At 40.2% G+C, this 14,349-nt stretch overlaps 1 protein-coding gene across 1 annotated transcript in view; it reads left to right on the forward strand.

Annotated features, from left to right (window-relative positions):
* The window catches only part of epha6 (eph receptor A6), a 263,546-nt gene that overhangs the window by 58,514 nt on the left and 190,683 nt on the right, over positions 1 to 14,349 (forward strand). The window contains exon 3 of the mRNA XM_084725380.1: positions 12,683 to 13,346. Within this exon, the coding sequence (XP_084581506.1) occupies positions 12,683 to 13,346 (664 nt within the window). The remainder of the gene's footprint in view (positions 1 to 12,682; positions 13,347 to 14,349) is intronic.

A 14,349-nucleotide genomic window follows, 5' to 3' on the forward strand; every position in this document is an offset into this window, starting at 1 on the left:
ATCCAAAACAGAAAGTAGTGTAATTCCCCTGTACACTTATAAATTACCATGAAGCCTTTTATATCTTCATACTGTAAAAAGAAAAAAACATGTTGAAACAACAATCAAGTTCAGGTTCATGACCGCACAAACACACTTCCCCCATCCCCTCTTTGGTGTTATAAAAGAGTCAAACATTGTCTTAACTATCACTGCTCTGTGTTTCTGTTTTATGTGCATGCAAACTAAACATTATTGTGTTGCTATAGTGAATGAATCCACCTCCAGATTGTCGTAATGACAATAACGATGTGTCTCTATCAGTTTGCTAAGGTATTAATATAAAACAGACTCTGACATCTTCAGGATTGTTATGCAGGTTATGTCCAGTGTCACATCCTGCCAATACTCCTCATTGACACACATGTAGTAACTGAATTGGAAGGCCCAAAGTACACAGTGAAAATCTATTTCCATAATTCTTTAATCAAAGTATTGATCGTCTTGTTGGCACTCAGTTTAACGCAATGACTCGGCCGAGGTTGCCAGGTATTGACGAAATCCCCCAAGTTAAGCCCCACTTGTCCCTAATGAGCGCTCTATAGACCAACTCCCGACACACACACACACACACACACGCACACACTTGAGATAAACCACACCCGAGCATAGATCCGGGGTTGTCCACATGGCCATTAAGATTGGACTTAAGTTAAGCTTGCACCTGAGAACAGGTTGGAGTTTTTCTGTTTCTATAATGTGAGAAAGTGAAAGACTTTGTTTTTCATATTAACATGTATCAGATGTCATATATTTGTGATTTTACTGTTTGGCACACCCCAGGTTGGAGCAGCAGCAGCAGTAATGTGGACAGAATCGGCAGCAAAATATAATTTAAACACCTACAAAATCAATATAATTTGAAGTTTATACTTCTATTAGAATATTTTATCCACTCTTGGTTTCCATTAGATAGCAAGAAACCTTTATAAGCCAAATACTGCTCTTTCCAAAGCCACCAGACTCCTTTGGCAAGTTGCTCATAAGTAGTTTTTTTGGGCACTTTTATGGGTCTATTTTCAAGTCTTTGAGTACACTGTGTCATCTACTTAGTTATTTTTAAAATCCTAAGTGAGTACTGAGTAAAATTTGGATTAATATCCAAACTTTTTATCTGCATTTTTGTACCCAGTAAGGTTATTTGGTCGCAAAATGGGCCAATGACAACAATGACATATGGAATTAAAAAAAATATATAAACTGAGGCAACAGTAGACCAGCAACTCCTGTGTTCAGTGAGTTAAAAAATGCCAGTTTTTGCCAGTGGAGCCTGGTGGCTTTGGAGACTACAGTATTTGACTTGTATAATGGCGGTTTTCCATCAGAAAAGGGTGTCTGAGGACAAGGTTAAGTGGTGAAAATACTCTACATGCAGCATACACCTTAAACTTTTTTGATTCTGACATTTTGAGGTGTCAAAATATGTTTTGCTCCTGACCTTGTCCACAGCAGTACGTTGTATAGTCTTCTACACCTGTACTCCTGCTGCTTCTCCAAACTGGGGCCCAACTGCCATCTACTGTAGTGAATACACCGTCTAAGTACCTCATATAACCCCTAAGTATCCTTAATATATGCAGTTATTGCCTTATTTAGAGTTTGTGCTTCTTTTTTGGGTGACTCACTGACTGAGTGACTGACTTTGGAGTTAATGAGGTACTCTGAATATTAAAATTTTCCCCACATTCTCTGAGACTAAATCTTATTAAATGGGGGGTGAAGGGGTGGTAGGCGGTGACTTTATTCTCTTACAGTCATAATTTCCAGCCAGTGATCATTGATATTCATAAGTCATAAAAATGCCGGAAGACCGCATTTAATTTTACATTCACCCTTTCTTTTTTTTCTCTCACTCAGTTTTAGTTGTTTTACTTTCTTCTTCATTGTTTGTTCTTTTCTCATAAAGTCAAAGAGCTGGCATCAAGTTCCCTAGTGAGCAAAGACTCTTCATCCATCTCCCTAATACCTATTACTATGGTGTGTGTGTGTGTGTGTGTGTGTGTGTGTGTGTGTGTGTGTGTGTGTGTGTGTGTGTGTGTGTGTGTGTGTGTGTGTGTGTGTGTGTGTGTGAGAGAGAGAGGTGAAGGTGTAGGTTTTTCATCCATCACAGAGGGAGGCTCTGGGATTAAATAAAAATCTCTCAATCCCAGTGACAGTGGCATCACACATGAACACACACACACACTCACAATTCAGCAAGGTGCATGTGTGTGCGTGCGTGCGTGTGTGTGTGTGTGAGACAGGGAGGACAGATATAGAGAGGGCAGGGCATAAGGTACAGAATGAGACAAACAGATGGGAGGCATGGGAATAACGGAGAGGAGGAAAGGAGAGAAAGAGGGAGGAAAAATGGAGAGAGAGATTAGACAGAGTGAAAGACGCAGAGGCAAAGAAAATACAGACAAATGACAAAATGGAGAGTTTCAGCAAACCGGTTACAGTAAATACTCTATTGGACAGTGGCAGGTATCAAGAAATAATGAGTCTCCCGAACACACCGAGCAATCTCTCTCATTAAAATCAGAAGAAATAAAAATTTCCTGAACAGGCTTTCACATAATCCATTCAGTCCCTTCAAATTAAAGGAGAAATATGTAATATATTTAGTGCAATTTATCATAAAAAGTCCATGATGTCATCAAAGATCAAGGAAACGTGTTAAGTTGAAATACTCACCTTGAGTGCAATAACTTTTATTGTATGTCCCTTCAAACCAGAGTTCAATTAATGCAGAATGTTTTCTGAATGAATAAGTGTCTTTTTATGATTTTAAGAAATCATTAATAACCTTGTAGAAGGCAGAGATGTTTTTAACAGTTTAACTGACCTGGAGTTTGGCATGCAGTGAGACAAGCAGTCACTTAACTCCATTTCAGAGCAGTTGGTCTTTTGTTTTCAGGATAATGGGCTGAACTTGACACCGACAGACAACTAACAGTTATAAACAGTTGATCAGCTTCTAGTTGAGGACTCAAATCACAATGTTGCACTCGTGTTGCACTCCTGCAGTCGTCCTGCAGCCTGCCAGAGCTTCCCTGAATTTGGGGAGGAGGGGACGGTGGGAAACAGCTCACTTTGACCGTATATTAAATACTTGGAAATCCTATTTAATATACATAAATAGGGACATTTTGCCATAAGTGTGCATACAACAGGACTGCCTTTTGCAGCCAGTTGATTCATCCCCTGCTGGCCATTAAAAAGAAAGCAGGTCTGGCTTCATGTTTCAGACCCAGAAGCTCCACTGTTTAATATACGATCTATGTATGTATTATATTTTACCACTTGCTGATGTGTGGTGTTTAATGCTGCCAAACAGAGAGAGACAAATGATCTAACATGGGTGAGTCCAGCTTTGTAGGCTGTTTCTAGCTCACGTAAATTTGAATTTATTACCTCAAGTGTCAAAAATGACATTTAAAGTATAGCAGGTTTTGTTTTTCCTCATGTTTCATGTTCCTGTCTGCTACAACTCTATGCCAGACACGTCAAATGAAACTGCGATTTAACGTTTCCTTAATTATGTTATGTGCAGCACGTGAGCCTGAATATGTGCTGAATTTTTGCATAGAGATCTCATGTGGAGGAGGGAAAGAAAACACACAAAGACAAACAAAAAAAAGTGGCTAGAAGGAATAATTTAAAGAAAGAAAGTTGCCTGCGGTTGTTTACATTGGCCAGTTTTTTTCCTCTCCCCAGTCTTTATCTTTGGCTTAATTGAGAGAAGAAGTCTCAAGAGGCTGGTGGAAAACACACCTGCTCCCAACTCCACTGACACCAGCATGTGTGTGTGTGTGTGTGTGTGTGTGTGTGTGTGTGTGTGTGTGTGTGTGTGTGTGTGTGTGTGTGTGTGTGTGTGCGTGCATGTGTGTGTGTGTGAAAACAGGAGAATCATGTCCTGTTCTAAATTAAGCAGGTGAGGCTACAGGATACTTTGTACAGCCCTGCAATCCTGGGCATGACAAAAGAAAAAAAGATTATAAATATTTATTCAGATCTCGTCTCCTGTGGCCCAAATTAACACCTGTGATTCTCCTGGACTCTTCTTCATCACCACAAAAACAATATACAACCACAGTGTCCTGGTTGTCTCCTGTCAGACATTTGTAAGGCCTTCTTAAAACTGTTGAGGGATCCAACCACCAAATGAAAAAAATATACTTTATTTATTTAGTTATTACTGAAGCTCACATAATTTACATGTTTCAAGAAGATTCTGTACCCTTATAGTTGATCACTTGACTGTTTCTACAATGGAAACTTGTTATTTCACTTCTTCGTCAGCTTTCTTTTATTTGTAATGCAGATAACCATCTAATTTTGTATTTATTACATGCATATAAAGTAATGAAATGGACAGCGTCGCTATTTATTGGATTTTATTGTCTGTTTCAAAATGTAGCACCACTGTTTTAAACACTTTATTGTGCAAGTTCAATCAAGTGTTTTAAATTTTTTCTGTATGTTGTCATGCAGGAAAAAAACACAAAATTACCCTGAAGCAGACTGCTTGATTACTACAAGTGTAGTATTTTAGCGTTTGCAAAGGACTGATTCTGTCCTAAGTCTTGTGATTCACATAAGTTGTTGATTTGAGTAACTGTATCCACCATTAGAGGTTTCCACTGTATGTAAAAATGCATAAATACAGCACAATTCTATTGTACAGATGTGTGTGTGTGTGTGTGTGTGTGTGTGTGTGTGTGTGTGTGTGTGTGTGTGTGTGTGTGTGTGTGTGTGATTGAAGCAGGTGTATGTTTGTGCTGCTGTCTTCGGATGTGTGCGTGTGTGAGTGAATTTGGGAATTTTAGTTTATACTACGCATGCATAGACACACAGTCTCATGGTATCAGTGTAACAGCTGCCAGTTTTATCTCCAATGGCCACTTACTCCCACTCCTCAGTTTGTGCGCACCAACAAAATGTACTGCAGCCAAGCTAGCTGCACAGAATAGACTCTTAACAGAATATAAAATCAGGGGTGGAAATCCAAATTATTCAAAAGAATTTGCCTAAACTGAATCAACATCATGTGCAATATAACCTTTAATATAATGTGAAATTTTTTACTTCAGGTGTATTGCAAGCCCAGTAGCCCACTGGGCCTTGGCATCAGGGAATTTTATTGTTAGGGGATATATTTTTAAGATGTTTCTAGGGCATCAAATATTGCCTTAAGTTCGATCCATATGTCGTTCCAGTATTTGTACATTTTCTTACATCCCCAAAAAATACAAGTATGATCTGCATTTTTTTCCCCACACAGTCTCCAGCATACCTGTTGTACAGTTGTAGATTTGCTTGAAAAATCTCATTATGTTCTTGCACCAATATTCTTTCCACATCCTGGAACTGGTGGTTGTTTGCTGCAAGTTGCATAGTTGTATTTTGCTTTCCTTTTCCCATTTGTCTCTAATAATGTATGTGTTGCACAGAGTCTCAATCATTCTGTTCAGCTCAAGAGGAAAACCTGGACTTCCCTCTCTATCAGTTTACTTTTTCAACTCAACTTTATTCTGTTGGGCGGCGTGCTGATGCAGGGGTTGGCCCTTTCGCCTAACAGCAAAAAGGTTGTCGGTTCAAATCCCACAGGGCCTTTCTGCGTGGAGTTTGCCTGTCCTCCAGGTCCTCTGATGTTTTTTTTTTTTCCTTATTTTACTGTAATTTTTGAGCAACATCCTTCAGGATTAATGAAGTTCTACCTTATCTTAAATTATATGTCTGTATGTGTGTGTGTGCATGCGTGTGTGTTAGCCAAATCTGTAAAAATGTAAACGTTTTCACTCAGAGAGCACACATCTCCTGCCAGTCTAATTGTAAACCTTTTAAAGGTCCACTCTTTAACCTGCCCCACTGGTTCCTGTCAGTAATATAATTATTAAGTAATTCTTTTATAGTAGGTCATAACACACTCTCATTCACACAGAGGGACATTTGACTTTTAAATTGTGTTTAATTCTCTTTTTTTTTTTTTTTTACAACCTCAAACCCAACCAAGTGATCAGATGTTTAGGATCGCTAAATGTTTAATTTCGATGGAGGACGAGTGGAGCGGGTTATGACACTATAGTTAAAAGTGCTGTTCTCGATAGGGCTCCGAGTTTCACAGTTTTAATAAAAGGAGCTCACCTCTGGGCGAGCGGCCAGTAAAATGACTGGCTCTGTTTCATGTGAGAGAGAGAGATGGGCTATAAGGGCCCTGGTCTCAGGCTGCAGTCAATCAACCACTTTTTCTGACCGTTTTTCAATTATGCATGTTCGGGCTGGATGGCCAGGTAGTGAGGTGGCCAGACAAGGCTTCACTTAAAGTTTTCGTCTTTGAAAAAGAAGTCAGCTCGCATTCAGATTACAAATCAGCACCACACGCAATAAAGTGGCCACAGTCTCGTCAGGCTGGTGATTTGTAAGGGACCGCCAGACTTTGGTGTGATGCTGTCGCTGAAATGTCCCTTTTTATTTTGAAGTCAATCAAGAGGAAATAAATGTCACTGCTTGTGAGACAATTTAGAAAAAACTGAATTCCCAGCTCTTGTAAATGCAAAGCTGCAGAGTGACTTATTTAAAAGTGCTGCCACGACACAGCTGCTTGACATTATCAGCGAGCTGACAAGATGTGAAAGTCTTGGAGGCTTTTAGATCAGCTGTGAATGGTGTTTAGTTGGGGATTCAAGCGGCAATGCGTTCCTATCACGGTGGATTGTTTTCCTCCTCTGGGACAAATCACACTGATGTCTCTGCCTCTATCCCTCTGTCTCTGGCCACAGTTTATCTCCAATGGCATTTTAGCTCATTTCATTGTCTCCTAACTTTAGCAATTCTCTTGTATCTCCAGATAAAAACACTATTTCTCAAGAGCAGACCTCCATACTTCCTTAACATGCTCTGATTTTCATCTCCTCTTTGTCTCCTGCTTTCTATCTTCTTTTGCACATTACTTTGTTATTAAAGAACATAATAGGAGGAAGGTCTTCAATTTTATTTCAAAATATTCGATCTCCTTTCAGTACAGAAAACAGCCTTGATGCACTATTAAAAAGTCCTGAGCAAAAAGGCTGAGGGCTGTGTCTGACCTTGGTGTGTGTGTGTGTGTGTGTGTGTGTGTGTGTGTGTGTGTGTGTGTGTGTGTGTGTGTGTGTGTGTGTGTGAAGACTTAGATCAGATCTTATTTGTAGCATACCTCACAGTCATACAGTTACATACTAGACGTCTTCACAGGTCTAACCAAAGCCTATAGGACCTGAGACCCAACCTGGGACCCATATAGGTTTAGATCCACATTTTATATACGGTCAATCAGGTCCATGTCTGGTCCTGGATCTGTTTAATGTTATGTGTAATCCAAGTGGATCCAAGAGGACCTGGTCATGATCAGACAGTATGTAAGTGTGTAATAATAGAAAACCAGCATGAAATTTACCAACTGCCTTGGCAAGAAGATGGGTTATATGTAAATTAATGTGAATTTGTTATTAGCAATCAGCTATAAAATTGTGCTGATTAGGTCTGTGTCTCCCAGCTGGGTTCAGGTCAGACATTTCTCAGTTCTGTTTGGGTCTGGGTCCCAGCTTTCGAAATATAGACAGGTCCGGTTTGGGTCCAGGCACTATATTTCCAGTCTTTCTGGGTTAAATTGTTGGATCTGTGAAGACCTCTAAAGCACATAGATGGAACCAATCTGTTCCACTATTGGTATCGGGGCCGAATAATGACAAAAACATTCGTCAGGTATCGCACTTGGCCTAGTCTCCAGTGTCAAACATTTTTGAAGACGGGGTGTTCTCCTGTAAAAGCTCAGTTTCTCCTGCAACTCTCCTAAACTCCTTACCACTATTAAAAGAAAGTCTTTGAGCTCATGGGTGCTGATGCATCTTTCCTCCTACAAACACCTCTGCAGGTCAACAGCTGACTAAGTGGTCAAATCAGATTGAAAAGGCCTGAAGGGCGGATTGAATCAGCACGTTTAAAACACTCGTGCATGTCCCATGGCTGGAGTAAAAGAAACTGAAACCAAAAAAGACCAGTTTTGGGTGATGAAAAGATGTGTGCTTTGAAAAGAAAATTGATTAAATTGAATATGTACATATTTCATACAATAAATGTATGCCTTAGTCTTCAAACAGAATGGTGGCTTATACATTTTAATGATTTAATCTGGCTTTCCAGATGGAAGGCATTACACCAATGTGTAGGGTGGGGTTTCATTTCTCAAAAAGTAGATATTGTCAAAGTTTTTAAACACCACAAGAAAGACTTGATTGTGCAGTTGCTGAAGGTCAGTGACAGACGATTTTTGACAGGTACACCTTAAAGAATTTAAAGCTCTCAACAATATGGACATGTTGATCTAAACAGCAGTGTGACTGTCTCTGCTTTTCTTAAAATTTCTGTTAACATCTCTCATTTTGAAGCAGTGATTGTTGTTGCGCTGTGAGAGAGATCCTTTGCATTACTCGTGTGGGCAGCTTGTCAGAGGTGAAAAAATCAGACAGAATTGTCCAGACCTAAGTTTAACAGTGGTTTCAGATTTGGTAAAAGCATTGTTTAAAAGACTAGTTCAACATTTTGGGTTTAAACGAACTTGCTGGTGGTAGCTTCATACTTACGATACAGACATGACAGTGGTTTTAACACATTGTTAATTATTTTCATGTTTGGACACATTGGATGCACAATGTGTGGTACTGTTTTTTGTTTTCTGTCAAGTTAACGCTGCTTTTTTTCTCTCATCTTTAAGTGATGACTTTTGGCGTAAGAATTATCATATTTGACCAAAATTTTACTACAGCGCCCTGCTTTGCCTAACAGAATCCATTGTGCGTGGCCACACACGTGACGGGCGATATCACATCCAATCAAAATCAATTTGTTTGACTGTAATGCTACAATTATACCTTGAGGGAAGAGCAGATTAAAGCCTGTCGTCTTTGGATGATTGAATTAGAACATGTTATTAAAAAGGATAATGAGTATGTGAAAGCAAACATTAGGCTTTGATTACTACTCTCATCAAGAGGTAATATTTAGCTAAGTGCAAAACAGCTTATTAAATGCACAAGCTTATCAGGCAAATAGTATTGGTAAATTAACCAGCGGCTCTATCACAACTCTCTGGACTGTGTTTGCCTATAAAGGAGTTGTTTTCCAGCCATTAATTAGAATGGGGATCTCTCCTCCCAGACCTGAGAATGGGAACACAACGTGTGTGTGTGTGTGTGTGTGTGTGTGTGTGTGTGTGTGTGTGTGTGTGTGTGTGTGTGTGTGTGTGTGTCCATGTGAGTATATGTGTGTGTGTGAGATGTACTCAGTTTGCCTTTAAATATAGAACGACAGTCGCGAATGTGTTGGTTGGTAATTAATAGCTTTATGCTTGGCCTTCCTCACCTAACCTCCCAAAAGTATCTCTGGCTCCCCTCTGTGAAAATGGTGTTGATTATAGTGTTTGGCTCATACCAGGAGACAGTACCGGGCGTGCAGTACTGCAGTCCAAAGAAGGCATGTGCAGAATTTCATTGCCCAAACTCGCCCACAGTTATGTTGAGTCACAGGGGCTGATTTGGACTTTTGAGTCCCAAAATAATGTTCTACATGTTCAAATTTCAACATATTTTTATTTCTCACGTCCAAAGGAAAAACAACCAAAATTAGCACCTAGTGTTTTCCAGCAGGGCTGTGACTATATGGATGTTTTTTTTGTTTTGCTTTTTTAAAAATTTTTTTTTTTTTTTTACAGCCTTGATAAAGAAGCATATTCCCACAAGATGGTGGTTTACCATGACTGCCCTAATAATTATGTTTTGCTTATTATGCTCTTATAAGCAAAGCATAGCTCTTTTAAGGAAAACAGCAAAACTAAAATATGTGCACCAAGCTAGTAAGGGAAAGTGAACAGCAGACTGAGCATCGGTATTGATCATAGCAGAGGAGAAACTCAAACTTAGTAAATTGTCAGTCTGGCAGTAAATGTACAGTTACAGTGTGTCAGTTAATAAACACTGCAAATACTGAAGACTAAGAAACATCTTATTAGTTGTCTCAACTGATTAGACCCAAAGTAAGCTGAGCAGGAAAGGTTAACATTACAACGCTAGCATTGTACCTTTACAACATTGTCTCCACCACGATCGTGTCCCTTTCAGAGGCTTTGTAATCCAGCCTTAAACTCCAAAGTCTTTTTTGAAGACATGGTAAAATAAATCCACAATGATGCCAAAGATGCTTTGGGTTGAGTCTGTTGACTAATCAGAGGCTGTGTTTCTGACTTGTGTGTGCCAGCGCTGATCCATTGCTATAGGATTGACCTTTCAAAATAAAAGGTGCAGGATTGAGCTGGGCCGTTATCATCACAGCCATATTTTCCATACAAAGTTACATTTAGCAAAATGAAAGTAATACTAGTTGTAATAATGGTTTAAAAACTAAATAGACTATGAAAAAGTTTTAAAAATAACCCAGCCATGTACTGTATAAACAAAAGGGTTTGTATATCAGTCTAAATATAAAGCACACACACACAGGCTAACTCTGCAGCTTGTGGAGGGTCCAGTGCTGCATTGTAAGCGAAGTGATTTGAGAGCCCTTTTTCCCAGGCAGGTAATTTGATTCTTGGAGGTCGATGTTGGGGGGTTTTGGGGTCGCCCGTGTAGCCAGTCCCCACTCTAATAAAACCAGAGAGCTGTGCGGGACCAGAAGGCTAAAAACCCCCATTAACTTCTCTCCCATCAACATGGGGACAGGTAACCTCATGACCCTGCAGAGCTGCCATACGCCCCGATCATGTGACCTGGGAGTTGCAGAGCTGATGACTAGGCAGCTGGAGTCAGACATCACTGTAAGAGAAAATCCAACCGAGAAAGACCTAAAGGAATAAGAGGAAAAGAGATTGTTAGCATTTTTTGCTGCCAGTGTTGAGGATAATCTGATGTTTGAACATTTTCGACGGTCGCGAAATGTCTCAAAAAGTAACTCCTTTGGATGTCATGATTAGATTTATGTTTGGAAACAGAAAGCGAACAGCTGTCTGATGTTTTCTACTTTGCTCCCTACATGGACTTTCCTCCCTTTTGGACTTTTCTTACCTTTCCTCCCATTATTCAATTACTATGGCCACTAGAGGGCTTACTCACTTGAACATAAACACATGTCATTTTAGGACACCTGCTGAAATAACTACTGCTGTCATTCTTCTTTGGTCTTAAGCTTCCCTCTCATGGTATTGATCTTGACACACAAGCTATCTCATAATAGGCAGAAACAGACTGATCACATTCATGCTCCACAAGTGATGAACCTTTCAGATTTCGATGACCCCATGACTTATCCCTCAGAGCCACCATCAGGACGAAAAAAAAATCATTTTAAGCCTAATTAGTAAAAACAAGAAGGTGTTCTTCAGTCTGCCTGTCACCTTTGTATTGAACACTGTTACCTGCTGGGGCCATTAGAGGGAGTTCAAAAGATAGTTAGGATTATTTGAAGTGGGGTTGTATGAAGTGTAATACCTACAGTAGATAGCACTCGACATGCCCCCAATTTGGAGAAGCAGAGAAAAGTACCAGCTTTGATGCTAATCAGTGACCTTCTGTGGGCAGGGACAGCAGCAAAACTTATTTTAACCACTTTAAAAAAAAATCAGTTTAGGTGTATGCTACATTTAGAATATTTTTATCACTTTACTTTCCCATCAGACAGCCTTTTCTGGCAGGATGTATAAGCCAAATATCACTCTCTTTCAGATTCCTTTGGCAAAAACAGCTATTTAACCTTGCAGAACACAGGAGTTGCTGATCTACCACTGCCTCAATCTGTCAAGTTTGTTTGTGTTATTGCGTGACTTCAGAGAATCCAAACTAACTGTTTAAAAAAATATATTTAAGAAAACTTTCGAGGCAATGAAAAGCCAGGAACTCTTTTCTTCTGCGAGGTAAAATTGTTGATTTTGTCAGTGAAGTTTGGAGAGAGCAATATTTGGCTTATGTAACAGCAGTTCCCCATTGGTGAAGGCTGTCTGATGGTTAAAGTTCAAGCGGTGAAAATATTCTAATATTCTGCAGTGTACACTTAAACTCATATAGATTTTTTTTTCTTTGGCGGCTAAAACATGTGTGACCTGTCCATTGCAGCGCATTGCTCAGCTTCCTTCACCGTCACTCCTGCTGCTTTCCCGAACTGGTGGTGGGTCCACCGGCATCTAAAATCGATCAAAATGAGCTTTTAATTTCAAGAATCATATCAAAAGGTAGAATTGGTAATACTTCCTGTGTTTGTTTTTCACACCACCCCCACCTACTTGCAGCATCTGGTATGTATCCAAAGACAAAGATGACAAAGTGTGGCTGAACAGCTATTATATCACATTTTATACTAGATTACCTTTTTAAAGAAGAAAATGGAAATGACAGTTGTCAGGGAATAAAACCTGTGATCTGTTGATCTTGATCAAAACTTAATACTTGATCAACTCGATCAGCACAAAGTAAAAAAAAAATGTTTAAGTCTAAAAATCAAATCGAATCATGACCTAGAAATTGAAAGTCATATCGAATCATGGATTTGGAGAATTCTGACATGCCTATAACTTGTCCTGTGATTTAATTAATATTCCTTTCTTCTTCATCCGCCCAACCCCTTCTTATTTCCTTTTTAGTGGGACGCCATCACGGAGATGGATGAGCACAACCGGCCCATCCACACTTTCCAGGTCTGCAACGTGATGGAGCCCAACCAGAACAACTGGCTTCGCTCCAACTGGATCTCTCGTCAGGCCGCCCAAAAGATCTACGTGGAGCTTCGCTTCACCCTGCGTGACTGCAACTCCATCCCCTGGGTGTCTGGCACCTGCAAGGAGACCTTCAACCTCTTCTACCACGAGACCGACGAGGCTCACGGTGTCAAATTCAAGCCCCCGCAGTACACCAAGATCGACACCATCGCCGCAGACGAGAGCTTCACTCAGATGGATCTCGGAGATCGCATCCTCAAGCTCAACACGGAGGTGCGCGAGGTTGGACCCATGACCAGGAAGGGCTTCTATCTGGCATTCCAGGACATCGGCGCCTGCATCGCCTTGGTTTCAGTGAGGGTTTACTATAAGAAATGTCCGTTCACGCTGAGGAACCTGGCCTCGTTTCCGGACACAGTGCCTCGTGTGGACTCCTCCTCGCTGGTGGAGGTGAGGGGGGCGTGTATTGACCATGCTGAAGAAAGAGACACACCCAAGCTGTTCTGTGGAGCTGATGGAGACTGGTTGGTTCCCTTGGGAAGATGCGTCTGCAGCGTTGGGTACGAGGAGATCGATGGCTCATGTAGTGGTGAGTTTTCTAACTTTTCTCTCATAAATTTTGCTTTTCATTCATCACTGCAGCATCTTCGGAGACTAAGGAAACTCCAGCCAGTCTTGCAATGCTGAGAAAAAGCATTTGTTAGTGAAACTGGATCTGGTTTAGAGAGTGGACCTTGTCAGTTACATGCCCCAGAGAATAGGTGTAGTTATGTCAGAGTACCTACGTCTGTCTCAAATTCATGTGTTATTCATGTGAAGCTGTCTAGATATTATGGATTTTTTTGCCAGCATGGGTAGCTCATACACTTTTTCCCACCTGAAAGATGTGTTCCGCATGTACCAACCAAACCCTCCAGCCGACAGTTGCACTCTGCCATGGCACTGAATTACTAATTTTGTATATTTTGTACAAAAGTGTTCGTGTGGTCAGGACTTTTACATCTGAAATCAAAAAGATATTTTCTTTCAGTGTTTACAACTTGAACACTGACATAAAAGGTACTCTTCACTGTAAGAACTTGAAACTGTAGCCTTTACAGTATTTTTTAAGCACTATTTGCTGTGTGAAAAATGAGGTGAAAAGCACCGTCAAGTAGGAAGCTGATATCTCCTCTCTAGTCCATTAAACATGAACGCATTCTCATTTTTTACTCAAATGCTTCCTTCGCTTGTATACTTTCTATATATTTCCGTATCCACAAACGTTTGTCTGTCCCTTCTTTGAAGTCTTTTTTTTTTTTTCATTTAGTCTACTTCAGCGACTGGTATCAGCCAGTCACATAGATAAACTTTGTAGATTGCTGAAGTGGCTGATATGTCTGCAGAGCTTTATTTCCATTGAATACAACTACAAAATCTATCTTTTATGTCAGTGGCTGCCCATCTTTCTTCAACCCTTACTATTCCATAGACTACATATATACACTAACTCTTCTTCTGTGCTCTCATACATCAAACATTCACTAAAGCGAGTTTATATATTCCCTCTTCATTCCCTCCTGCTGCTCATAACCTCCCCTTCGTTTTCCTCT

The sequence above is a fragment of the Lutjanus erythropterus genome, chromosome 8 (genome assembly GCF_056507025.1).
Source record: "Lutjanus erythropterus isolate fLutEry1 chromosome 8, fLutEry1.hap2, whole genome shotgun sequence".
In the NCBI taxonomy this organism is placed as follows: Eukaryota; Metazoa; Chordata; class Actinopteri; order Lutjaniformes; family Lutjanidae; genus Lutjanus; species Lutjanus erythropterus.